Here is a 24,417-nt window from a genome sequence, read left to right on the forward strand (position 1 = left end):
ATGCGCCATGTCCACACTGAGTCTTATACTGCCCTATGCTACATCATGAGTAGGCCTAATATTTTTTGCAGCCTTGGAATGATATGCAGGACAAACATAGTACTGCATCTCAATAATGTTAACGTTTTGAATGAGTTGATTTTTACGTCTGTGGAAAAAAATTCACGAAAAGAGGTCTTGCACATGAAGATGGGTTCTTGATTCAGCAGTTTGGTGCCGTCCTTGAATGGTAATTTTTATGCGAGAGCCCTTTGCACCAGAAAAATAATCACACTATGTAAGTATTTTGTTTAATGTTCAAAAGGACATTAAATACAGATCTAATCCTAACATTCAGCTTTCCTTCTTCCTTCCTTTAAAAAAAAATATGCATGCGAGGTGCAGGTTTTATTTTTGTCCACTGTACAAATCGTAAAGATTTTGGTAAGAATCGTGGAAGTTGACCCACATGACATAGTTTCGTGGCTATTTTGTCTGGTTATATATCATTTGTATATACCGGTAGATTATGTTTTGATTCGTGTACAGTTTGTGTACATCACAGTGTACGGTTTGTTGTATTTCTGCTTTTATTTTGCTTTGTTTTGCTCAGCATTTGTTCTCAATTGCCTTACATAGAAAAATAAAGGTTGAAAAGAACCTCACATGCTGCTGTATATTTGTGTTGCACACCATACAGAGAATATGAATTCAAAACCAATGAAACTGTATTCACATTTGTCGTTACCTGTCTCACAGTGCCTCCTTTGTTCCGAGTGTTTCCGGTTTAAAATTAATACGTAACTGGCGGAGCCAACGTTTTGTGCGTATACCTTTAAATTGACCCCAAATTTCAACAACGTCAATAGAGTCGTGTGCGCGGGAAAATGGCACCATCTGCTCATCGGCGCTGTAAAATTAACCGCCTTTCACTCTCATTGGATGCACCCAAGGGCGCGCGTGCGGTGGCATCCGCTTCCTTGGCCAATCGGGATGGCCAAGCGCGAGCGCGCGCGCCCACTGTTTAAACCTGATTGGACAAAAATCTCTCGACCAATCACAACCGCTGAGCGCCATGACTTCCTGGCTACTGGCCTGCCATTTGCTAAATCGGCAAGCCTGACTTGTCCTATTGGTCGCATTTGTCACGTGGATGGGTTTCGCTGTAGCTGATTGGTGAGTTTACTGCTCGGGCGCGATTTTGCAACGCAGTCTAATCACTTGTGTGGGCGCCTACTGTTCAGACTGGACTCGTAGTACCAGAACCGACACAAGTCGTTTTTGTTGAACTTTAGTGGATACCCAGTAGCTAAGGACGGAGTTTTTTTTTCTGCCTATTGGAAATGAAGGACGTATTTAGACCGGATTAACACGGTGCGCCGTTTTTTTGTGCGTAGAAATTTAACCACTGAGGGGAAAAAACGGGAAAGCCGTCCGTATTTTCTGCTATTTCCGGTATTTTTGACATGGAAACAATGACCGACAACAAGCACCCTCACGTTATCTTCTGCAACGACTCGCCCAAGAGGGTCCTGGTGTCCGTCATCAAGACGACCCCAATCAAGCCCCAGAAAGTGGAAGCCATGACGCCCGCGAGCCCGGGATTCAGCGACTTCATGGTTTATCCGTGGAAATGGGGGGAGAACGCCCACAATGTGACATTGAGCCCGGGCTCGCTGAGCGGGGCTTCGTCTCCAGGCGGGATGGCCGGAGACGCCGACGTAGCGTCACCCGACCAGAACAAGGTACGACATTCAAGTGGTTTTCAAATGGTCATTAATGGTAGAACTGCTGTTCCCGTAACGTAGTAACAACATATTCTAAAACATAATATGATTTCATATGACAGACAACGGTGTCGTCAAAGAAAGAAACGCCCGCGGAATTAGGGTGTGTCTTGGTGGATTTAAACCCCTTCCTGGTTTGAGGAGCAGCTGTTAGCATTAATGACGTCCCGCCTGGCGCCAAAAATGTAACCGGAAGTGAGTGTTGTTGGAACTCTCGCGAGGTCGTTAGCACGCGAGCTAAAAACTAAGGGACACCTCCTCGTGTTTGGTGTTTATGAACTATTTCATGTTTGCTGTGTTCTTTTATGTTTCCATTGTGTCATTACACTGTATTGTGTTTCGCATCTTGGCCATATCACCCTTGGAAAAAGAGACACACTCTGGTTAAATTAAGGTTTTGAATGAACGATTTTGATTTCTGTTTATAGTTGTGAAGTTACAATAATAAACATTGTTTTGTACCTCTCTGACCTTTCCAGTCAAAGACGAGCATGATCCTATTTTAGCATATTTTTTATATAGTTTTTATATTGGATATCCAGTAGTTTGTGTATGTTGTGTTTGTAGTGTATGATTTTGATGTGTATTTGTTGTTGTGGTCAGGATGGCATCCGCAGAGGGCGCCCTCGCGCAGACACCGTCCGGGAGCTGATCAGCGAAGGGGAGACGTCCTCGAGCCGCATCCGCTGCAACATCTGCAACCGGGTGTTCCCCAGGGAAAAATCTCTCCAGGCCCATAAGAGAACACACACAGGTGAGTTGTGAGAGCCACAAAGCACGTGTGAAGCACAATAGGAAGGCAGAAGGCATTTGTTGTATGTGAGCATATCATAAATAATGTATTACTCAACAATTGACAACACTAACGACCCTATGCTTTCCCCCTCCAGGTGAGCGACCGTATTTGTGCGACTACCCTAACTGCAGCAAGGCGTTCGTCCAGAGTGGTCAGCTGAAGACCCACCAGCGTCTGCACACTGGAGAAAAACCCTTCGTCTGCTCAGAGAAAGGTGCCATTTTGGTTAAAATTATTGTTATGAAACCATGAGTCTATTTAGGATGAGTGTAGCACATGGTGATGACATGGACCTTTCTGGGTGCGTTCCTAGTGGCTGAAAGCATGCTCAGTCATTCCAACTGGTGCTTTGATGTGATACTAACTACGGTAAACATATTTCATCACACAGATCATGATGAACAACATTGCCAAAGTGCACTGATTAAAACAGTCTGTAGCCATACATTAAATTAAAAACAAGATAAACTTGAAAGACTTGTAGGCTTTGTACCTACAACACCTCTTAATGCAGCTTCATGTTGGATATATGCTTGAATTACAATGTTAGCTATTTTGAAGTTCCTGAAATCATTAAAAATTTACCTTATGAGTGAATACATATTGGCATAAAGCAGTTTCCTTGTCCCCTTGACACCACAAAAAATGTTCTTAGTATCTTAGTACTGCCTTTTCTGCATGTAAATATGGAATTGACCACAGCTCAAACAGTCGGAAAAGGTTAAATGCAACTGTGTTGTACTTTTGCTGCAATTACAACTGAACTGTACTTAAAAAAGGTAGTGGATAAAAAACAAGATGAATCCACTGTAACATTATGCACAGTTTGAACATTTATTTCAGTGGTTCTGCATGTCCCACTACACACATTGAGATTCACTGGGCTAAAAAATCAAATTCAACTGGACCTTTTGGGAAACTGAACTTTGGGAAACTTGAACATCCCAAGGTGTTTATTGAATATGTCGTTTCCTCATCAGAGTGCGGCAACCGATTCACGCACGCCAACCGTCACTGCCCTAAGCATCCATTCTCCCGCCTGCGGAGGGAGGAGCCAAAGGAGGGTACGGGCAAGGCGCAGTCTGTGGACAACAAGGCAGTGGCAGAGTGGTTGGCAAAGTAAGACAACTTCCACTTGACAAATGATGCCTTCGAGGTGGTTTCCGCGCTGACACGTTCAGGGGTTCAAATGCTGGTGGTTCCTCGCAGGTACTGGCAGACCAGAGAGCAGCGCACCCCCACGACCCCCAACACCAAGGCGAAGGTGCAGGGCAAAGCCAGAGCTCAGGACCAGGAGCAGCGGGACCCCAAGGAGTTCCTCCAATCTGATGAGGAGAACGACGAAGAAGAGGAAATGGCAGAGGAGGAGAAGGGCAGCCAGGGGGGAGCCGCCAAGCGCCGCCTCCAGGAGCAGCGGGAGCGTCTCCACGGTGCTTTGGCGCTCATTGAGCTGGCCAACAATCTGTCTGCCTGAGCGCCTCCCCGTGTTACTTCTGTCCAGCCCCAGTCTGCCTTTCTTCCCTTGTAGTGTGCTGTAGCTAGACCACCATCGAGTACAGATCTACTAGTTTCTTCTTGACTTCCGAGAATTGACCTGAGATTAGTGTTCACAACTTCTCGCACACTATCAGTCCCTCTCCTCCCCAGGAAGGCAAAAGCTAAAGCACCTTATTCAGCTTCCATTTATCCTTTTAGGCTGCTATAGTAGATGTAACTATATGAAGAATGTCGCTCTTCTTTTCTGCCTTTTAAAGGTGATCAAAGAGTACTTGTTGTGTTTTTAAGTTGTTTTCTTTTGCACTTTGACGGTAATAAGTTTTTAAATGTTTGTTTTCAAGCAAGTGACTGTAAATATGGTTGAAAGTTTTGCGAACAGGGTGTACGCCTCACAAGTCGGACAGTCGTGGTGTCAGACGATGGGCGGGGTTTGTTTTTTGGAGATTAGGGTGGGGCGGGATTCCTTCTCGTGAGAACGACAGGTGATCATTGCAAGCCTAATCCACTTCTCAGTGTCGTTACCTCTCATCGCATCGGATGTGCGTCACATCGCGTGCACTTAAAACTGTTTTCCACCAAGCAGTGTAGTACTGTAGAGCATTTTTTTTCTATTTGGCAGGCTTAAGACTTATGTATTTGCGATGAGGTACTTAAAACCCAAATCTGGCTTGTTTATCCACTGCAGGTGGCAGTGGCAATCCATTTTTATTTTCATGTGGCACTTTGTTTCCTTCATATTCAGTTGACTCATAAAGTGTAAGAATACGGATGATAATGCTGACCAATCAATGGGCAGTGTAGTACCCCCTGCACCACTGCTTGGTAGAAAAAGGTTTCACACTTGGGTACCAAAGGCAGTGGTTCGGTACCGAAACGGTAGCGCTTAGTTATGTTCGTTGATCAGGGTTTACTTTTCCAAACTGCTGCTTGGTGGAAACCAACGTCAGGATGTTATATTTTACCTTTGTCATCTTTTATATTAAAAGGTAGCAAATTAGTTATAAGAGGCTCATTGAGTCTCCTATACAAATGATTCAGCTCTGAAATCCAGATGATACATTTTGGGGATGTTTTGGTCAGTATTTAAAAGGATAAAAAGCACTTGCGTTTTAAAATACATAATGGATTACGCTTGCAATGCCTAGGATAACGTTGGGGAAAATGGCTCCTATTTGTCTCAAATTGTTTTTTAAGTGCTTGCTGGGTTTTATGTTTGTCTTTTAAGCTACACTACATAAAAACACTGTATCAAGCTGCCTGATAGCCCTACTTGAGTTTTTTGTCTGTTTATTTTTGGAAGGAAACCTGCCCAACTTTTTAAAAAAAAATTCGTATTGGATTTGGAAATGTCCTAACTGGAAGTTAGTTGTCGATACTCAAGTCACCAAATGTTTATTGTACCCAATTATAGTCTATTTTAAAGCATTTCTAACCCGTAGTTGTTTTTGTGTGTGGTTTGACAAAATGATGGCATTTAATATATACAAATTGTTAGAATAATATTGATTAAGCACAATTTACCAACAGCTTGGGCGTGGAATTCTAGCATCAGTTCTCTCCTACGTTAACATACTCCTGACAGTTCTTTATAGAGTGATTCTTGCTTATTAGAAGTTTATATGATAACAACTACAAAACAGTGGGCTTCTCCTAACAAGCTGTACACTCTTATAACATTGTTTTCAATAAAAATTCACGGATCCTGACACGGCCATTTTGTGTCTGTCTTTTCGTTCTGTATACAGTACTGTATTTTCATAAATAAACTTCACTTCAGTATGGAGCAAACCAGCACCACTGAGTGGCAGATAATGCTATAGCATCTATTTTCAGTTATGATCTCTTGGCTGAGGTATCTGCAATATGAATCGATATCTGGTAATGCTTCTGTGGTCCTTCCGGATGGTTTGTCGATAAATGCTAGATACGAGTACACAAGACCACCAGACAGACTGCAAAAGAGAAAACATACCAGCCATGTTTGGCCATTTAGTGGGATGAAGATGATTGATCACTGTTGGTCGAGTCATTGATTTACTGTACGAAGACCAACGTTGCTTTCGGTATGAGACGTTTAGCTACATCCATGAAATTGCAACTCAAAGATTGGATAAGGGTTAATTAAGAAAGTGTATTATTATTATACATTGTCTTACTTTGCCAACCTCTCTGCACATTGTACTTGTGTATGAAACGTGCTATGAGTGCTGAGTAAAGCGCCTTGCATTAATGAACAATAAAAATTTCAGTAGATTAAATCAAATATAGCGGATGCCAAGCCCATTAATGAGTTCGACTAGTTTAACGCCATACTAAATGTGTTTAGTAACTGCGTCATATACTCTCATGGCTTTATATTTAAATTTAATAGAAATTGGAAATCTCAGCAAATGCAACTAGGAAATTTGCCCAAGAGAACACTTCACCTACCCACATAGATGCCGATAAAAGCTATTGCCAGCTATTGTCGGAAATTAGGAGAAATTATTTTTAGTAGTGGAAATGTTGAACATGTGGCAAGTAATTATATTTTTAAAAAGTGAATTATTCTTCACCTGCTCATTACTAAACAACAGATGCATGATAAACTTATACTGCTCAAACATCATCAATGTATTCTTGCCTTTGAATTTACGACTGTGGTGGAGTGCAGAATTAGAATGGCTGCACAGGACGATGGAATACATCAGTAAAACTGAAACAGCAGACGCGAAGCTAGGAATACACTCACATCATTAGGTAGTGCAGATAATTATTATTTCGTATTTTTCTGACGATGTTGGGGGGTCTTAAAGAGGGAGTAAAGCCAAACATATGTTGTATGCAGGCCCACTAATTGAAACAAGGCAAATATGAAATATGAGTTAAGCAGCAAAATCAGACCTTTTTTAGCCATTTCAGGGGGCGGCCATTTTGTCGACCAATCATAGCTCAGCTTCGGAAAACAGGTGAGCCGTCATTATCTGAGCCCTGAGGGTGTGTGATGTCATTTTCAGTCAACAGAAGAGACAAAATGGCCACCCCCGGAGATGGCTAAAAACGTGTCCTCTACCAGAGGCCTGGGAGCTTGAGGGTTCTGCGCAGAGATGTCAGATGTTGTTCCTGGTACAGTTTCTGCTGGAGCCATCCACCCAGCTTGGGGGTAACTGCCCCCCGTGCCCCAATCACTCGTGGCACCAATGGTACCTTTACACTCCACATTTTCACATTTTCATATCAATGTAAGTTCCAACTTGTATCTAAAGATAAAGAGTAATTTAGTATATACAGTTTAAAAAACGAGAGTGTATAATTGAGTCAAATACATAAATGGCTTATAGGAAAGTAGCAATTAATGATCATTTTTTGGTTTTTGTTTTTCCGTGATGACATACACACTGTGTACTCGCAGAAACACCAACATCCCGTTAAAAATATACTCAATTGATTATCAATTTTATCGCCAAGTCGATCAAAGAAATGTGGAAAACTACACATGCCTAATATTCAATACAATATGGTTGAGTTTATTTGTAGGTAAACTGATTCCGGCAAAAACAATAAGAGGTGTGAGTTTGGCATCATAAAAAGAAAAATAAGGCATGTGATTTTTTTCCCCTCCAAAAGTGCTGCAAGCCCCAGGCTATCTCAACAGGAGCAGTCATGAACAGGAATGTACGGAAACCATCATTTGATTAATTGACTATGAGAAGTTAGCAAAGATGTTTTGCATGATGAATGGAAGAAAAATGTGTGTAAATAAAGCCATATTGAGACGTTCACACCACTGGTCGGTGTGCTTTTTGCAGCCTGATCTGCTTCATCTTCCGAACCCTGTTCAGCTCTTTCTCAATGCTGGGATGAGCACAAATGGGCTTTTTCCAGGCCCCTGCAAATATGCTGTGGAGCCACGAGGAAAGAAATGCATATTTATGTTAGAATATAGCATCAACACACTTTGACAGACAGTATTGTTTTGATAAAGAAAAAATAAACACAGAAAGGAGGGAGAGAGCGTTAGCTTCATGCTATGCTATGCTATGCTATGCTATGCTTTGCTATGCTATGAAGATTGCCCATAACAACTGGGAAAACCAAAAATATTTATTCCCAGCCATTCTTCTCTTCTCTCTTCTCTTCTCTTCCCTTCTCTTGCTGCTAGGGGAAATTCATGCAGCACAATAAGTTTTGTCTCTAAGCCCATGCAGTAAATATCGACTCTTCTCTTCTCTACTCTACTACTGGACTATAATGAATTAACAAAAAAGATGTTGAACATATGGTGGAGCTTACACAAGAGCGTCAATGTCACAGGGGCCTCTGCTGTCCTGTATGTACCAAGTTTGGACTTTCATGAGTACTGGCTTGGGGACAGTCTTTCTGGTTTTCACGCAGCATTTAGTGATGCCACCTACAATCGGAGAACAAATGGAACAAAAGAATTAAATGACTAAATATGCTGTATAAAGATGGGCTAGATTTGTGTTGAAAATACATGTTACATTTAGCATTCTATTAATCAGGACATAGTCAACAATCAAGCACCTTTGTATAAAACAAAATAGTGGACTCAAATTGATCACAATATTAAATTGGTACAGTCTTGTCAGAGCAATGGAAGAGCTGTATCCAAAAAGTATGACTTTAGAAAGACAATAATGCTAACTTTTGACTGACACTGTCGGAAAGGTATTCATTTTAATTAATTCATTTTATTTTATTATTAGAATTATGTAGTGGTAGCGAACTCTTGATTTATGCCTACACACTAAGTCATAATATCACATAAAATTATAATTTAACAATTTGACTCAAATAAATATCATTCATCCATTTACTTCCTCTAAAAAAATAATACCACGATCACAAACAGTTGTCACATGTTTATTTATTTATTTAAATTGTACTCTTAAGGCAGCAAGTTGGCCAAGTGGTTAGCGGCTGGGGCCAAGGTTATTATAGTTAATGAAAAGTTATGACAAAGCATAACTAACATTGAAAAAACATTTTCATGAACGCTTTAAAAAATGAATACTAACTGAAACTACATTGTACTTTTATTAAACGAACTAAAACAAATTATAATTACAACGGAAATGTATTGTCAATTTATATCATTCAGAACATTTCAAGGCTAATTCAAAATGGTATTTATTTCGGCAATGCTGTACACACATAGCTACAGAAGAAAGAAGGTCAGCTGTTGAGGATTGTAGCTTACTTTATTACATAATGCTTGGTGACCTTTTTTTTCTTCTTTCACTCGACAAATACTCCATATATTAAAAAAAGAAAAGTTGTACGAAAACAAATAAAAACTAAAAACTAACTAAACTAAAATGAAGCATTTTCAAAAGAACAAAACAAGAAAAAAACAAATAAAACTATGAAACTTGCTCTAAAAACTAATTAAAACTAACTGTATTTAAAAAATAAAAGTCAAAACGAAATAAAAACTCTCTGTAGCGAAAAATCTAAAACTATTATAATACTGTTTAGGGGGTCTTCCTGTGTGGAGTTTACATGTTGTCCTCGTGTTTGCATGGGATTTCATTCCCAAAACATGCTTGTTAGGTTAATCGAAGACTCAAAATTGTCGAATGCAGTGCCAATGTGAGTGTGAGTGGCTGTTTGTTTCGTACTCCACCTCTTACCCCAAGTCAACTAGGATAATTTTAGCTCATCTGCACCACAAATAAGGATAAGCAGTAGATAAAATGGATGGATGAACATTGTATAAAGTGAATGTAAGAACGCAAGTTTGCATGGAATCATCAATATCAGTATCAAACAACATCAAATAAACTCTAAGCCATTAATTAACCTCACAATTAGGTTGTTGAATTATGATGACTTAATGAGTAAACCGCACAAAATTTGTTAATCTCATGAAAAAAAAACAAAAAAACGCATTTCTTCATCATAATGATCCATTTTAAAGTTGACAAGCAATGATTTTTAATGTACTCCATTATTTAGACTTTCCATCGAAATGTGGTGATTACCTTCAGTGGGGTCGGTGGCCAAAGCAATGAGGCACAAAGTCACCACAATCACTTTCAGGTCCATAATGGCAGAAAACATGAGGTGAAGAAAATGTGCTCCTCCACTCTTTATATGTACTTATTGTCTGTGGACCTGCCCACGTAGAGCGACGGGTGAACAACACAACACTCCAACGGGCTCTGACAGGTTGCAGCTGATGAATATTTACACATCAGCAGCATTCTTATAAATTGGGAGGTAGGTTGCAAGTTTCACAAATAAGATACAATACAACAGCTTGATCAAAAATGTTGCCAATGATAATGCTGAAGCTTTCAGAAAGTATTACGTAATAATTAGGCTATACATGTTCACATTCATATTTTTTTAATAAATACATGTTCATCATTGTGCAAGTAATTTGCAGTGGTGTAAAACTGAACAATGTCCAACTCACCTGTGACCTGAGGTGGCAGAAGTACTCACGCTCTGTACTTGTGTAACAATACAATAGAGGTAGAAGTGCTGATTTAACTCCTGTACTTAAATGAAAAAAAAAAAGTACAGACTTCAAAATGTACTTAAATAAAAAATAATGATGACATTTTGCTGTTAGTTACTGGCTGGAATAACTTCTCTGCTCACAAAATAACTTAATTGCCTCATTTATGAACTACATAGTGGTCATAAGGAGAATAAAAAAAAGTGCTACTTGTCGAATCGTGTTGTTTAAGAACTAGCTAACATTGGCATGACTTTATGCTATCAAAACAATGTGTTTCCAAAGTGTTGCTATCATTGTGAACTCTGGAACATAAACATGCTAAATTAGCTAATGAATGTGTCAGTCAGGAACGATCCGATTCTTAGAGCCGTCTCTTTGACGTGAATGACAGAAGCAGTGTCTTGACAGGAGGTCGATTATTATTATTTTTTCTTGTTTTTTTTCTGTTAAAGCAGCATTTCATTGGTCACGATGTGTGGTGACGTCTGGGCATCCACACTAAGCAGAAGGGGGAAGGGGTGGTTGGAGATACGCAACACAGTGGCACACAAAGTGGGGCAATGGCGAGATAAGAGAGAAAAAACTGAGCACCAAAAACAAATTCAAATTTGGATATTCATTCAAACAAACCAAGTTTGATGGCAAAGTGCAGACTGTACAAAATTCAAATTTCACATCAACTTTTTTTTTAATGTTGCGTCGTCGTCTTCCGAGGTTGAAAAAAGTAACAAGCCTAGTTTGACCGAAAGAGGAGTGGAAATGAAAGAAATGTTTTCAAATGTAAAAAGCTGTCAGAGAAAGGATACTCAAACTACAGATACCTGAAAAATGTGTACAAAAAAGTATTTGTACTTTGCCTCTCCAGCAACCAGTGTACTTTTCACTACTGTTTGGTCTGAACCAAGACTTGAAGCACCCAACTAGAATCGTCTTGGTCTGGAAAGCCAACTGAGCGAAACCAGTTGAGGCCCACGGCAGGTACGACTGCCTTTGAAACAACATTGTGCAATGATGTTGGACGAGGTACAAATAAACTTCCCGTTGGCAATAAAGTCTTGGAACATTTACCAGCTGCCAGTCAACCGCATAAAAGCCAGCTATGTGAATCAGTGTACTACGAATGGCCCTGGTTCAACAATTTAACTGACAAAATCCAACAGGCGCCGCATTGTAATCAAGCTGGAAGTGACACAAAACATACGCACGCACTTTCATCTGTGGACATGCTGAAATGCATCTGCTCCGAGGTGTTCATTATTCAAATCATTTACAAGAACCAAAATCGTAATAACATCTATTTCCATTCATCTGTTCACTTCTCTATGGTGCTTGTCCTTGTTAGGATACAGTTACTCGTGTAAAAATAAAGTAGGTGAGCTGGAGCCATGCAGCTGACTTTGGGTGAGCCTAATAAAACAAATACAGCACACACTCATTTTTTTTTAATATTCTATATCATTTTAATCCATTTTCACTCAACAGTCACATGTCACATGCACAAACTGGTCAAGCATTGTAGTCCATCTTAATATGGCATCTTTTTTACTTATGGTGTCATCTTTCTACTCATTATTTGAACCTGAACGCTGAGGTGCATTGGGAATAACGTTAATTTACAATATGTGCATCGGTATGTACATTAAGGAACATGGTGGCGCTTCTTGAATGCACATCATTTGTTTCAAAGATTTGAGGGGTATTTATAGTTACTTCAACCCAGAGAGTACAAGGCGTTTGTTTGACATTAGAGCACTATTTTGGTTGCATTACATATGGGTGGATGTGACTAAAGTCAATGATTCCGAACTGCGTGTGATTCAGTGCACTTATCCAAGCTCAAAATGATTTATTTACGACGAATAATGTTCATCTATCAATACTAGTGGCATATAGGGAAAGGCAGAACAAAACAATGCTCGTCCACTAGATGGGAGATGGCAGAAATTACTTCACTTATTTTTGTGACTTTTTTGTTTGGCTGTGCATCGTTTTCCAAATCTGTGCCTTGGCTCAGTAAAGGTTGGGGAAACTTTGATTTAAGGGAGTGTAGGTTTCAGGTTGGGAGTCTCAAAGGCATTTAAGTGACGAACTGTGAGGACAGTGTTTTAGTACTCAGTCTGTCCCCTGGTGGCTACATGGAGAAGGCGCAGAAGCAGCTCCGCAGGTGAGCTCCCTGCAGAGGTTTCGGCTGGCTTCTCCGCCTCAACATCCCCCAGGCAGGAGGAATCAACTGCACAGCTCTCTGCAAAAAACATGGCGGGGTTCTTCTTAACCACTGACCACAATACAAACACTCATTGACATTTACAGTACTTATTTTTTACCAGAGTTACAGCAGAGTCCCGAAGCGGCACAGTGGCCCCCCTCGAGTCCACAGGGTCGCCCACCGGCCTGGCAGGGAGTCAGCAGGTAGTTCTCCTCAACGCAGTGAGTTGTTTCCGGGGAGCCAAGAAGGCAGCCGAAGCCCTCCACGCAGCAAATGTTGGGGCCGTAGCAGCGCCCTCTTTCCCCTGGGCCGCATGACATGCACTGCAAGGCACGAAAAGGACACCACACTGAGTGTTTTTCACAAACATGAACTTCAATGAGCCACTGAGAACCAGAGTGGGCTAACTCCATCAATGTCATTTTGTAGTTAAAAGTCACAGGCAAGTAAAAAGATTTCTTTGCAATAATTTCTTCTTTGCACCCACACTACTCCAAACACGGCATTATGATTAATATTTCCTTTGTGGAATTTTAATTAAGCATCCAAATACAACTGTTATTACCCATCTCAGGAGGCAGCCATTTTGCCATTTGCTGTTGACTGAAAATGACATCATAGTTGCTAACGACCAGTCACAGCTCACTTGTTTTTTTAATTTGGTCAGGTGATGTTCACAAGATGAGCGTTTTCTCAATTCAGGAAATTTTCAGGATTTCCTGACAGGATGATTTTTACAAATAACTTTCATCAATAAAACAACAATTAAAAAAAAAAACCAAAATTCTAAATCTAAAAAAAAACAAGTGAATTTTTCTGTTAGAATTTGCAATTAATATATATCCAAATAAATTGGGTCAGTCCATCATTGCATTCACAGCATGGTAGTATAGGTAAGAGCCATTATTATTTTAATTTAGTGATTCTATTTTCTTTTATTAAGAACATCTTTGACTTACGATATCATTATTCTCTTAAGTGTTCATAACCATGCCAATAAGTGAAGAAAAATGTATCGCTAAACATTTATTTAACATACATTTACTTTATATATATATTATATATATGTATATGTATATATATATATACATTATATATACACACATACATTATATATTTTTTTAATAATAATAACAATAGTGATAAAAAAAAATTCTCAAATAATGTAACTATGCACACCAAATAAAATATATAATCACTAATGAAAAATAAGTTATGTGCTCTTTCTATTTTTTTTCTTTGACATATTTTAAGTATAAGGACTTTGTTTCAAAAGCTTTTACTTTCTAAATATTTTAGGAAGCACAATACAATTGGAGGATTTTTGCGTTATTATTATCATTATTATTATTATTATTATTATTATTTAAAAAGTGATAAATGTAAAAATGAAACAACAATAATAATAAAATAATATTTGTTTAAGTATAGTAGGCGAACAAGTAAAACATAATAATAATAATAATAATAATAATAATAATAATAATAATAATAATAATGTGATGTTTCCCACCTGTCTGAGTGCAGTCTCGGCCAAGGCTCGCTTGCCTCCCCTGGGGCAGTTCTGGATGTAGCAGGCGGAGGAGAGTGCGATGGTGAGGGCGAGGAGTCCCAGGACGCACCGGGGGAGCATGAAGGAGCGAGCCATCGCTGTTGAGCTTTGCTGAGCTTTTACTTGCTGCGGGGTGCCTCACCACTCGCTTCCTCGCTTTTAAGCACTTGATTGACACTTGTCCGTGACGTCATTGGCGCGCCAGAGAGGTCGAGGCGGATGTGTGCGCGCATCACTTATCCGCACCAACGGCACCAAATGTTTTTGTCTGTATTCAACATACGACAATAATCATGCTGCTGTCAAAAGGACAAACTGTAAAAACAAAAAGGCAAACTTTTAACACAATTAATTAAGATTTTGTTACACATTATTGAGCACTTCGTGATCAAGCAGTCAAATCAACACCTAAAAATACTTATGGCACAACCTCAAGGTCACTAATTTCCCCCCTTATGCTTTTTTTTAATGACGGTTAATGAGCCAAACAAATTTGCATTTTAAATCCACTTGTGTTGCATGTGCTGCATTGTAGCGCACTGATTAGATGTTGTCTTGCTTATTAGCAGTAAAGTGCATTTACATCATCAGGAGTCAAAAGTACTAAAGAAAAAAGTATGAATACTTAAAAAAATGCTTTGGTAAAGATATAGGTACTGATTCATCTCCTGTCTTTAAAAGTAAAAAAGGAGCCTACAGATTGAAATGAATTTAAGTACAAAAGTAAAAATTATTCTTACCAGTTTTGATAATTTGGCACAATGAAATGAAAACTTGTACACTTAAGTTCCCCTCTTTTATTAATTTTCATGGGATCGCACATAGCGTTGCTAACGTTAAAAAAAAGAAAAAAAGCTAAATTAGCATCTCATAACAAACGAAAAAGATATACGTTTATATAAAGTATTTGTAGTTTGTTACTTTTCCACCACTTTAGTCCTGTAATATTTGTTGCATATTTGAACACAGTCGAGCAACACATGTAGACAGGTAATGCCGCAATACTTGAGGCATGTATTCTTTATCCGCTGCGAAGAACTATGTTGTTGAACTATGTTACTTCAACTTTCTTTGAGCCAAGACCATCTGCATGTGCTGTATGTTACTGCTGTAAGTCTGTAGTACACTGCAGAAGCAGCAATTTCCACTTAACTGAAGCAAAAAGTATGGGCACGCTTTTTTTTTCTTTACACTTCATTTAAATGCAGTATAACATTTCTGTATGTTCATATGAAGTACAATATCAGAGAATGATAATTTTCTCTCACCTTTTTGTTAAACAAGATATAACAGCTAAAAATAATACAATTAATAATGATAAATGAATTATTCTATATTTAAAATAAACTATTTTTCACATTTTTTCATCTTTGAAGGATCTGGGCAATCTGTCCCTTTTAAAAACGTTGCCCAAGTTAAAAGATGAGCATCCAAGACCTTCACAGACTGGCCGAGTATTTCAATATGCAGTCACTCATGAATTTGAACAAAAAAAAAACACATGGAGTACCTACAAGGAAATTAATTAAAATGTCAATTTATAAATCTACAAGCTCAGAAACAATTAGATTTTAATTATAAAGTGGCTACAACAAAAAAAGCACTGATTTTAGCTTTTGTTTTTTTTTCAATCAACACCATTTTGTATGCAGCTCTTCAGGAGCGGATGCAGGATCACGACCTTGATTACGCTTGATGTTGTCATGGAGACCAAACATCGTTGTCAATGTCATCAATGTGCAAGTCTTGGGGTCTCTTTGCATCTTTGTACATGCTCAGTGGCAGTCCCGAGGTAAAAAAAAAAAAAAAAAAAAACACCGGAAAAAACACATAGGAGCGCATGTTGAGTCGAAGTTAGCACACCTCATGACACACGTGGTCACAATTGCGGCTACTCTTCTGTTAATGAAAGGAAAAAAAAGAAATATCTTATTTAAATTTGGTTTTGTACTGTGGTTCAACAGAATTATTTAAAGAAAAAAAACTTGTGAAACACACCTGGCAATAATAAAGGTACCAAGAGAAAAGATAAATTAGAAATAATTAGGGACATGTTCAACCAATGTTTGTCTTCTAAGTAGCATCACAGGTGTCTTCAAACTTGAAATCTGTCAGTCGACAGTAATCACTGTGCTCTCGGGTGACATGGTGTGTACTACACTGAAAATGGACAACAGAATGTGAGAGAGAGAGTTGTCCCCTGGATTATAAACAAAATGATTTTCAGGGGTTAATTTTCTTTTCTTTTTTTTTTTAAATCTATTTTTGTTTCACTAACAGAGGGGTACCGTCAATTAGTGTAGCAACCATTTCATCCGGCACCAAATTCACAAATCAATTATTTTTGTTGTCACCTTTAGGGCCACCATAGTTCTTGCACATGTCTGGCAATGCGAAGGGGAGCCATAACAAGCTGAGTCGGTGTACTGTATGTAATAGGTCGCGGTTTGTCAGTTCATTTAAAACACAAACTTACACCAGTAAAAAAAACCAAAAAGAAATTAGCGCGTCATGCTAGTGGATAGCACATCTGCCTCACAGTGAGTGGGTTTTGGGTTCAAAACTTGGCTCAGGCTTTCCCGCGTTGATGACTTATCTCAATGTTTCCCAACAAGCATACCGTGGCACATAAATATGCTGCACATAAGTCACATTTCACGCAATAGTTTCAAAAATGATTTATTTACAACAAATAATGTTTCTGTGTTCGACAATCTATGTCTGTGACATACACGAGCAAAGAGATCAATTAAATGCTTTTCTACTAGATATCCGTTACACAAGACTTTTTTTTGTCAAATTCTTATTTTTTTACACATTTTAATCACAGATGCAAGTAAACCTTTCTAGATTTTTTTTTTCACTGATCTCTCCTCATTTTTCCCTAACTCATTAGGTTTTCAAAGTAATAATAGTATAATGATGATATATATAATATAGTAATATTCATGATTTAAGGGTTAGGCTCAGCCACAGGTGGATTTTTTTTTCTTTCTGAAATGTTCTATAAATTAGAATTTGTATTGTGCAACATCCGAAATAGTGGTTGTAATGTTGAATGGAGGCTGTATGGCACGGGAAGATCAGCAGATCATGAAGCATCGGCCTCCATGTTTTCGTCGTTACGCATTTAGCCTCTGGTTATGCTGCACTCCCCTCATGCCTCTTTGTGTGTCCACAAACCGCCTGAACCAAGGCTGCAGTGCTCAATGGACAGAATAAAAAAAAGGGAGAGAGCAGTACAATCATTCTATTTCTATGTTTTTTTTTTTTTTTTTTTTGGTCAAAGCAGGTTTACATAATACTGCTTGACGTCCTCCGTATGCCCGAGAACGTAGTGAGGAACAAGGACAAACATCATTTCTGTGCCTTCACCTTGAGACCAGATTGTGCTATCTCCAAGCAGGCTAGTGATGCACGCGTACGATGTCGCCGCGAGACGTGGCGCTTCGGCAGGTCGAGCACAGGATGCGGGCGGAGGATGACGCCGTCGACGTGATGACGGAGTTGAGCGCGGGTGCTGAGTTACTTTGCAGGCAGGCGCGGCACAGCAAGTGGCCGCAGAGTAGCCGGTAAACGGGTGACGGCGCCGTGAAGTACAGTGAGAACACGTGGGAACACGAGGAGCACGTCGTCTCTCCTGGGAAGGACAAAGCAGGGTAAAGTTAGGGGAAAAAAACAATGGAGCGTTTTTCTTGGCTCAAATTGAGACAGCAGTGGTACTTGCTCCCAGATTTAAAAATTCGGCTCCTGGTCTATAAATCGCTGAATGGTTTGTGTCCTGAATACGTTAAAGAAATGATATAAACCCATTTGGGTTCTGAGGTTTGCGGACTCGTGTCAGTTATCGGAGTGCAGCCTTGTGTATGAAATGTATATCCTCCGATACTTACTGAAAAGCTTGCCTATTCACAGTAGTAAAATCCCCCCCTTTTTAGCCATCTCAGGGGGCGGCCATTTTGTCACTTTTATCGACTGAAAATGACATCACAACTGCTCATGGCTCAGGTAACGACCAATCATGGCTCAGCTTCAGAAAACAGGTCAGCCGTGATTGGTCGTTACCCTAAGCAGTTGTGCTGTCATTTTCAGTCAACAGAAATGACAAAATGGCCGCCCCCAGAGATGGCTAAAAACGCAATATTTGTCAGAATGCCTTGTGTCAACTAGTGGGCTTGCATAGAAAATACTCTTGAAAAAAAACCTGTTTGGTTTGACTTTTGACTCTTTAAGAGGAATACGTATTTGTATTTAATTTTTTTTATTATTGTAACATCTGAATTTCCCTGATATCTAATTGTTCATAATTGCCACAAGATGCTGCCAAAGCTCTGAAATAAGAGAAAAGTAGTTTTACTTTCCAAAAGGTTCATGAAGTAATTATAAAGTGATGTTTGATTATTTTTCCATTGCTCACCTGCATCATTTGGAACAGCAGCCTGACATTGAGTTGAGGCCCCCACTGACTCGGTGAGGGGGGCAGGCCCCCGCATCGACAGGTTTGACGTAAAGGACGGTCGTCCCTTTAAGACAGAGAATAGGGCGTCGTCCAGGCTGTCTGACAGATGTTGTTCATGCGAGCTGCTGCTGCTGCTGCTTGGCCCTGAGAAAGACAATTTACAGGCAATAAAGGACACATTTAGTAAATATTATGGCTGTTATGAGCACACAGGTATTTGAGGACATGCTCTCACTTGGGGTTGTGTCCCTTCTTGGTTGTTTAGCTTGAGGTAGTCGTTGTTGCACAGCTGCTTCTGATCCACTCAGGTGCCGTTTCTTCCCTCCGGTAAGATCTACCGTTGTGTTTTTGTTGCAAAGCTTTGAGTGAGCCATTATATCGTGATTTTTGTTCGGCGCCAAAGAGCCGATCAACCTCGAGGGTTTTGGCTCCTCTGCTTCCCCTCGTCTCCCTGTCGTCCCGTCCCTCACCGTGCCGCCGTTCTGCAGGACGAAATGATCGATTCGCCTTTTCAGTTGGGGATTGGGGAGTGGTTGGGAGGTGGCAGTGAAGGGGACGCCGGTGAACGGGTCGCTCCCCGGTCTCCCCCACGAGGCTTCCCTCTTCTGGTGCTCCTCCAGGGTGGTTCTGTCCACCGACACGCCGCTCGGAAGCAGCATGGGAAGTGACATTACTTCCTGGGTGATGGGATCAAGGAACTCCTCTGGGATTGAACTGAGGGACTGTGCGCTGGAATCCGATGGAAATACAAGCACACGTGTGTCAAAGTGAAGTCAAATGACAGTATAGTGAAACCAAGTCAATTCAACAGACACATTAACTGATTTATTTATTTTACTGCTACCTATGACTGTTTTTCAAGCTAAGGACTTTTTTCTTTTTATTAAACATGGCATTAATATAAAGCAGAGGGTGATTAATCTTTAAGATGACATGGGAAAAATAACTTTTTTTTTTATGTCTTGTAAACAAATAGTTGGGTTTCAAACATGCTATCAAGTACTTGAACTGTTTTAAATTGGGAGGAAAATGCACAATGTGTACGTTAATTTAAAGACAGCATATATGTTTAAAAATTTCAACCTCAGTTTCGTGAAACTGCATTTGCCCCAATGTACAGCTCTTACTTTTTTGCATTGTTTCCTCGCTTTGAGATCATCAAAACAAATGTAAATATCAGACAAACATAACCCAAATAAAAATAAAATCCAGATTGCATATTCAAAGCGATCTGGCCCTTTGTGAAAAAGTACCTGACCGCTGAACCTCACAATTAGTTGGGACACCCTCAGCATCGACCGAAATCAGAAATTTTCTACTACTGGCAATGAGTCTTTCACATCTCTGTGGAGAAATGAGTACAAATAAAATCAGCTTTTCAAAAAATGTAAATAGACACAGTTAATGCATGATTTAACAAGGAGGAGCAAGTACTTTTTCACACAAAGGACTGGGTAGCTTTGAATATTATTTAAAAACTGCATTTTATATCTCTGTCACAGCTTAACATTTGTTTGATGATCCTAAACATTAAAGTAGGGAAACTATGCAACAAAATTAGAACTTCAGATGTGGGCAAATACTTGTTCATGGCATTTTAATCAGTACAAAGCCAACATATTTACCTCGGAGGGATGTCCGAGGAAGGGTGCTTAATTTGATTGACAGCTGGGACAGGACCACATGGCGGTCTTTGACTGGCCTTGTGGGCGTGCTCAATCTTGTCCACGTCCTCCGGTGGGCAGCAACGAGCCGGTTGCCCCCAAACCGCCAAAGCTTTGAGACCCAGAGCGGACGCTGAGCCGCCAAAAGGCAGCGTCACCCGAAGCTGCGTGATGGAGGTCAGGGAAAGGTGTCCTCGACTCCACAGTTCATCTCTCCGGCAGTCGTCGGGGTGAGGAGGAGGTGGGGAGACGAAGGGCGGCCGCAGATGAAAAGGAGGACGGCAGAAACTAACTTTGGTTTCTTCCTTGAGTTCACAACAGCCCACCACTTTAAAGGCATGCTCAGAACTGCCCGATTGAGAAGGAGGCCCCGGCTTAGGCACATCTAAAGTATTCTCACTCCGCTTTTGAGCCTGGAGATTCCACCGGTGGCCGTTCAACTGACAGGCTTGACGACACACCTTTGGTTTCCCGCCCCTCCGCTCCAGATGTACCTGTGCCTGGAGCCCATTTTTAGACTGATCGTGGCCAAGATTCTGAGGGGGAAGTGGATCAGAGCTGGTGCTGATCTCCAGTCTCTTGCTGCACTGTCCTCGGTCCATGCCCCAAGGCCACAGCTCCACATCCACTCTGCAGAGCTCCACCCGGAAGCCGAACCGTAGAGTCACCTGTTGATTGAGGACAGCCTGTTCACAACAAGGAGTGGGAAAATGCAAATGCCGTGGAACTTCAAAAGTCACCAAGGTTGAACATTTAGAAAACTATGTCTCTGAAGTTGCACAAAAAAACCTACATTCTCAGCTCATTCGGTGGCATCAAAGGCACTCACCTCACAAGGACTAATGTTTCTCTTTTTTCACAGTTTCTTACACTTGTATGACAAAACGTTTGACGTCTCAAAAACGCACCATATTTATGCAATGTGACATTTCAGCTCAGCAATAACATAATAATAATAATGTCCCTTTTGTTCTTTCCACATTCAAATACTGTACATATGTTACAGGAGTGACTAATAAACAGTTTGAAGCAAGCGCATGTCTCGCTTTTGGAAAACCATCTGCTGAATTGCGACGAAGAACTTGTATTGAAAATACATGGTATCGTTTCATTCATTTTTCATTTTTTACCGCAACCCTTTTTAAGACAGTTAAGAATGTTAAAATATTGTTCGCCTGACTAGATAAAGGATGTTAACCCCCCCCAAAATCTTTGGAATAATATTTTCTATGCGCCTTCACTAGTCTAAACATAGCATTCTGATGAATATTGCGTTTGTGGAATATGAGTTAAGCAGCAAAGTCCACCCGTTTTTAGCCATCAGAAGTGACAAAATGGCCGCCCCATGAGATGGCTAAAACGGGTGGATTTTGCTGCTTAACTCAGATTTCACACATGCATTGCACTTGGACAAACACAAAACCTCTTAAGTAAAAAAGACAAGAGAGTGGCAGTGCCAAGTGAGACTCTTTAGCTATGAAGTATTTAAAATGATCAGATTAAAGAGACATTTCAACCGTTAGAACCAATCACAGGTAGAACAGCAACATCTCACCTCCACAGGAGGACGTAAAAAGTACTCCAGCTTGAAGCCCCGCCTCTGGAGAACAGGATCTGCTGATATAAGGTTTGTGACATCGTACCCATCTGCACACAGCTGCAGACGGACATGAAAGAAAAAATCAGAAATTGGAACCCAATGACAATGATTATCAAGACTACATTTTAGGAATCAATGTTTCTACAGAGAGAAAACAACTTGTTTGGACTAACTTTAACTTTATACGAAGGTGTTAACAACCAAGATATGTACCACATGGCAATCCATGTGACGTGTCTGTTGCCCTGTCTGTTGGTCAGACAAGGATGCTGTCCATTCAGTCCAAATGATTGAAGACCCTCGAATTTGAGAAGAACATCCAAGGATGACGTGACAAAAACCACGTTAGAAACTAATTTAAGCAGAAACTGCAAAAGTGTAGAAAATACAGCTTTTCTTATGACAAAACGGCAATAAAAGAGCATAAGGCCAGCGATGACTCAGTCTCCCACACACCACTGTGACCCTCAATGTCTTTATTGTCAAGCCTTTTGTCGTCCACCTCCACCCTACTCTTTTTTTTCCTTTTGCAAAGTCTACCAAGATCCTTCTAACCTTACAGAGGACACTCTGTACCATTAAATGGATGGATTAACTGGGAAAATAACATCACTCAATCGTCAGACTGCATTATTTTGTAGATCAAGCAAGAGTTGTAATAGTGATGTATATACTCAAAGCATAACTAAATTACAATGGATGATAAAAATGGTTATGACTATCGAACCTTTGGTCTTGAAAAGGAACTGGCAGTACTATATATCCCAAAATGAGTGACATCCACTCGAATCAAATGATGTGCCTCCACTAATAAGCAGTACAGTGACAGCTTTTTCAGAGTATCTTTACATCTTATTCCAAGTCAAAAAGAAAATTCAATCATGACATCGTATCCCTGTCCACAGCTTCAAACTTAGTGTCTGTCGGGAAGGATCTCTTGATTTGCTAACCCACAAATGTGTGTCCACAAATTCATATTCTGTGCCTACTACGCGGTCAGGTTAATATTTTGTGGCAACAACTGAGCTTTTAGTGCACATATTACATCTATATTGTGTCAAGTTTGTGTCTTCGTAAACATTATCTCCTGTACCACGTTAGAAGCCAGCTGTGGGCATAGCAGTAGCACAGTAGTCATCTTGTGCTTGCTTCATGTGGGGTTCAGTTTAAATAAGTGAGGAATGTAGTACAATTTCTGTTGTGATTTGGCACCATTGAATTCACACAGGCAAACAAACGCGTTATTTCAGCTATATAAAAAATACATGCTACAATTAGAGTAAAGATTGTTTCTGTAATATATTAAAAGTCTTGTTCCATGTGCCCCCCACCTGTCAACTACCAAACTACACATGCAATAAAGAAAAAGATGATGTAGTACCTTGTTGCAACTTATGCTTGTGTTGAAGTGTGGCAGGCAAAGATTGACGACCATGTCCTCCAACTTGAGATGAAAAATACACACATTCCAATTCAAAGACACAGTATTGGTCAAGAAAGAAGTACAATTGAGCAGGTCAACAAATAGACTCACACCATTACTGATTATTTTTATACAACTTCAACTCCTGTAACTGACCTTTCATGAACACAGGTCAAGATAAGCCTCCACGAGGATGTTCCGATAGCAAAAGAAGGAGCGATACAATCAACTTAAGTCGCATTTATAAGTGCAGTTGACCTAACAGACTTGAGGGAATCATTGAGGTCCATTGCCCCTAAAGAAGAAAATTTAACTTTCGCTAGCGGTATAACAATGATGGCGTTTTAAGAGACTACAAGTGACAGATAGCAAAAAACGCTTACTGAACACGGCGAAGGTCTTAACACTGACAAATGACAATTATATCTGTTGTAGTTGCCAGAAAAATTCCGTAAACACTGTCAGCTAGCTTGAATGCTAATTATTATGGAATGCGAGGAGGGACAAACTGCAAATGTGAAAGGCGTCTTATTGCCAACACATGCATGTTAGGGGACGATAAATGAGTGGTTTTCACAAATCACTTTTAACAAAGAAGTGTATATGTGTCGTGTTAGAGAGAAATTTATTTTCTTCATGTGGCCAATTTAAAATTAACTGCAGTTCCATTCATAGCTATTTAGTATTTACTGCTGACACCTACGGTATGTGGACAGGTACAAACTTTGTAAGGGAGAACGGGATCATTGTCAAATTTTCTTTCCAAATGAATGTTGTCGAGATGGTGAGTGAAGTGTGTCATCGTCAACAATGACATTAGTAAATTCGTTTCTATCTTTTTTGTGGGTAAATTATTGTTTTTTCTTATGGATGTCAGATTTAGGTAATTTTATCATTAGGGAATATTCTTTGTGATTATGGATGTCAGATTTTGGTAAAGTAATATTTTAAGGGAAATATTCTTTTTGATTTTTGGAAAGCCTGC

At 39.9% G+C, this 24,417-nt stretch overlaps 4 protein-coding genes across 5 annotated transcripts; 1 reads left to right on the plus strand and 3 right to left on the minus strand.

Moving 5' to 3' along the window:
* Positions 1-1,134: 1,134 nt before the first annotated feature.
* On the plus strand, positions 1,135-5,765 carry znf367 (zinc finger protein 367). The gene is made up of 5 exons (XM_086031108.1): positions 1,135-1,724; positions 2,370-2,520; positions 2,657-2,776; positions 3,543-3,681; positions 3,772-5,765. The coding sequence occupies exons 1-5, from the start codon at positions 1,446-1,448 to the stop codon at positions 4,034-4,036; spliced, it is 954 nt and encodes a 317-aa protein (XP_085887234.1). The 5' UTR covers positions 1,135-1,445; the 3' UTR covers positions 4,037-5,765.
* Positions 5,766-7,539: 1,774 nt separating this feature from the next.
* ccl27a (chemokine (C-C motif) ligand 27a) lies at positions 7,540-10,122 on the minus strand. Its single transcript, XM_086031427.1, has 3 exons — positions 10,044-10,122; positions 8,332-8,449; positions 7,540-7,938 (listed from the first exon to the last, which is right to left on the minus strand). The coding sequence occupies exons 1-3, from the start codon at positions 10,120-10,122 to the stop codon at positions 7,818-7,820; spliced, it is 318 nt and encodes a 105-aa protein (XP_085887553.1). The 3' UTR covers positions 7,540-7,817.
* A 1,859-nt stretch (positions 10,123-11,981) lies between these two features.
* avp (arginine vasopressin) lies at positions 11,982-14,421 on the minus strand. The gene is made up of 3 exons (XM_086031109.1): positions 14,248-14,421; positions 12,853-13,057; positions 11,982-12,770 (listed from the first exon to the last, which is right to left on the minus strand). The coding sequence occupies exons 1-3, from the start codon at positions 14,380-14,382 to the stop codon at positions 12,634-12,636; spliced, it is 477 nt and encodes a 158-aa protein (XP_085887235.1). The 5' UTR covers positions 14,383-14,421; the 3' UTR covers positions 11,982-12,633.
* Positions 14,422-16,949: 2,528 nt separating this feature from the next.
* Positions 16,950-24,095, minus strand: ubox5 (U-box domain containing 5). 2 transcript variants are annotated; one of them, XM_086032169.1, is made up of 8 exons: positions 23,589-24,095; positions 23,391-23,453; positions 21,965-22,066; positions 20,371-21,077; positions 18,981-19,474; positions 18,704-18,889; positions 17,662-17,926; positions 16,950-17,483 (listed from the first exon to the last, which is right to left on the minus strand). In XM_086032169.1, exons 2-7 carry the CDS (start codon positions 23,442-23,444, stop codon positions 17,694-17,696), a joined length of 1,776 nt encoding a protein of 591 aa, XP_085888295.1. In that variant the 5' UTR covers positions 23,445-23,453; positions 23,589-24,095; the 3' UTR covers positions 16,950-17,483; positions 17,662-17,693. The 2 variants fall into 2 exon arrangements, with proteins under 2 accessions (XP_085888295.1, XP_085888294.1); XM_086032168.1 differs by having other exon boundaries at positions 16,950-17,926.
* Between the last annotated feature and the right edge of the window lie 322 nt (positions 24,096-24,417).

The sequence above is a fragment of the Filicampus tigris genome, chromosome 5 (assembly GCF_054856515.1).
Source record: "Filicampus tigris isolate MCC_2025a chromosome 5, RoL_Ftig_1.0, whole genome shotgun sequence".
Classification (NCBI taxonomy): Eukaryota; Metazoa; Chordata; class Actinopteri; order Syngnathiformes; family Syngnathidae; genus Filicampus; species Filicampus tigris.

Bases quoted from the DNA above. Each gene is read 5' to 3' on its own strand.
- avp (XM_086031109.1), bottom strand. From the start codon at position 14,382: ATGGCTCGCTCCTTCATGCTCCCCCGGTGCGTCCTGGGACTCCTCGCC. The intron at 13,058-14,247 runs GTGGGAAACATC...CGTGCCTTGCAG, and splicing joins CCGAGACTGCACTCAGACAG to TGCATGTCATGCGGCCCAGG. The intron at 12,771-12,852 runs GTAAAAAATAAG...TGTTTTTTGCAG, and splicing joins GGGACTCTGCTGTAACTCTG to AGAGCTGTGCAGTTGATTCC.
- znf367 (XM_086031108.1), top strand. From the start codon at position 1,446: ATGGAAACAATGACCGACAACAAGCACCCTCACGTTATCTTCTGCAAC. The intron at 2,521-2,656 runs GTGAGTTGTGAG...TTCCCCCTCCAG, and splicing joins CCATAAGAGAACACACACAG to GTGAGCGACCGTATTTGTGC. The intron at 2,777-3,542 runs GTGCCATTTTGG...TTTCCTCATCAG, and splicing joins CTTCGTCTGCTCAGAGAAAG to AGTGCGGCAACCGATTCACG.
- ccl27a (XM_086031427.1), bottom strand. From the start codon at position 10,122: ATGTTTTCTGCCATTATGGACCTGAAAGTGATTGTGGTGACTTTGTGC. The intron at 8,450-10,043 runs GTAATCACCACA...CTCCGATTGTAG, and splicing joins GGCCACCGACCCCACTGAAG to GTGGCATCACTAAATGCTGC. The intron at 7,939-8,331 runs GTAAGCTCCACC...GTGGCTCCACAG, and splicing joins TGTGACATTGACGCTCTTGT to CATATTTGCAGGGGCCTGGA.
- ubox5 (XM_086032169.1), bottom strand. From the start codon at position 23,444: ATGGTCGTCAATCTTTGCCTGCCACACTTCAACACAAGCATAAGTTGC. The intron at 19,475-20,370 runs GTAAATATGTTG...ATCGGATTCCAG, and splicing joins TCCTCGGACATCCCTCCGAG to CGCACAGTCCCTCAGTTCAA. The intron at 18,890-18,980 runs GTGAGAGCATGT...TGTCTTTCTCAG, and splicing joins AAGAAGGGACACAACCCCAA to GGCCAAGCAGCAGCAGCAGC.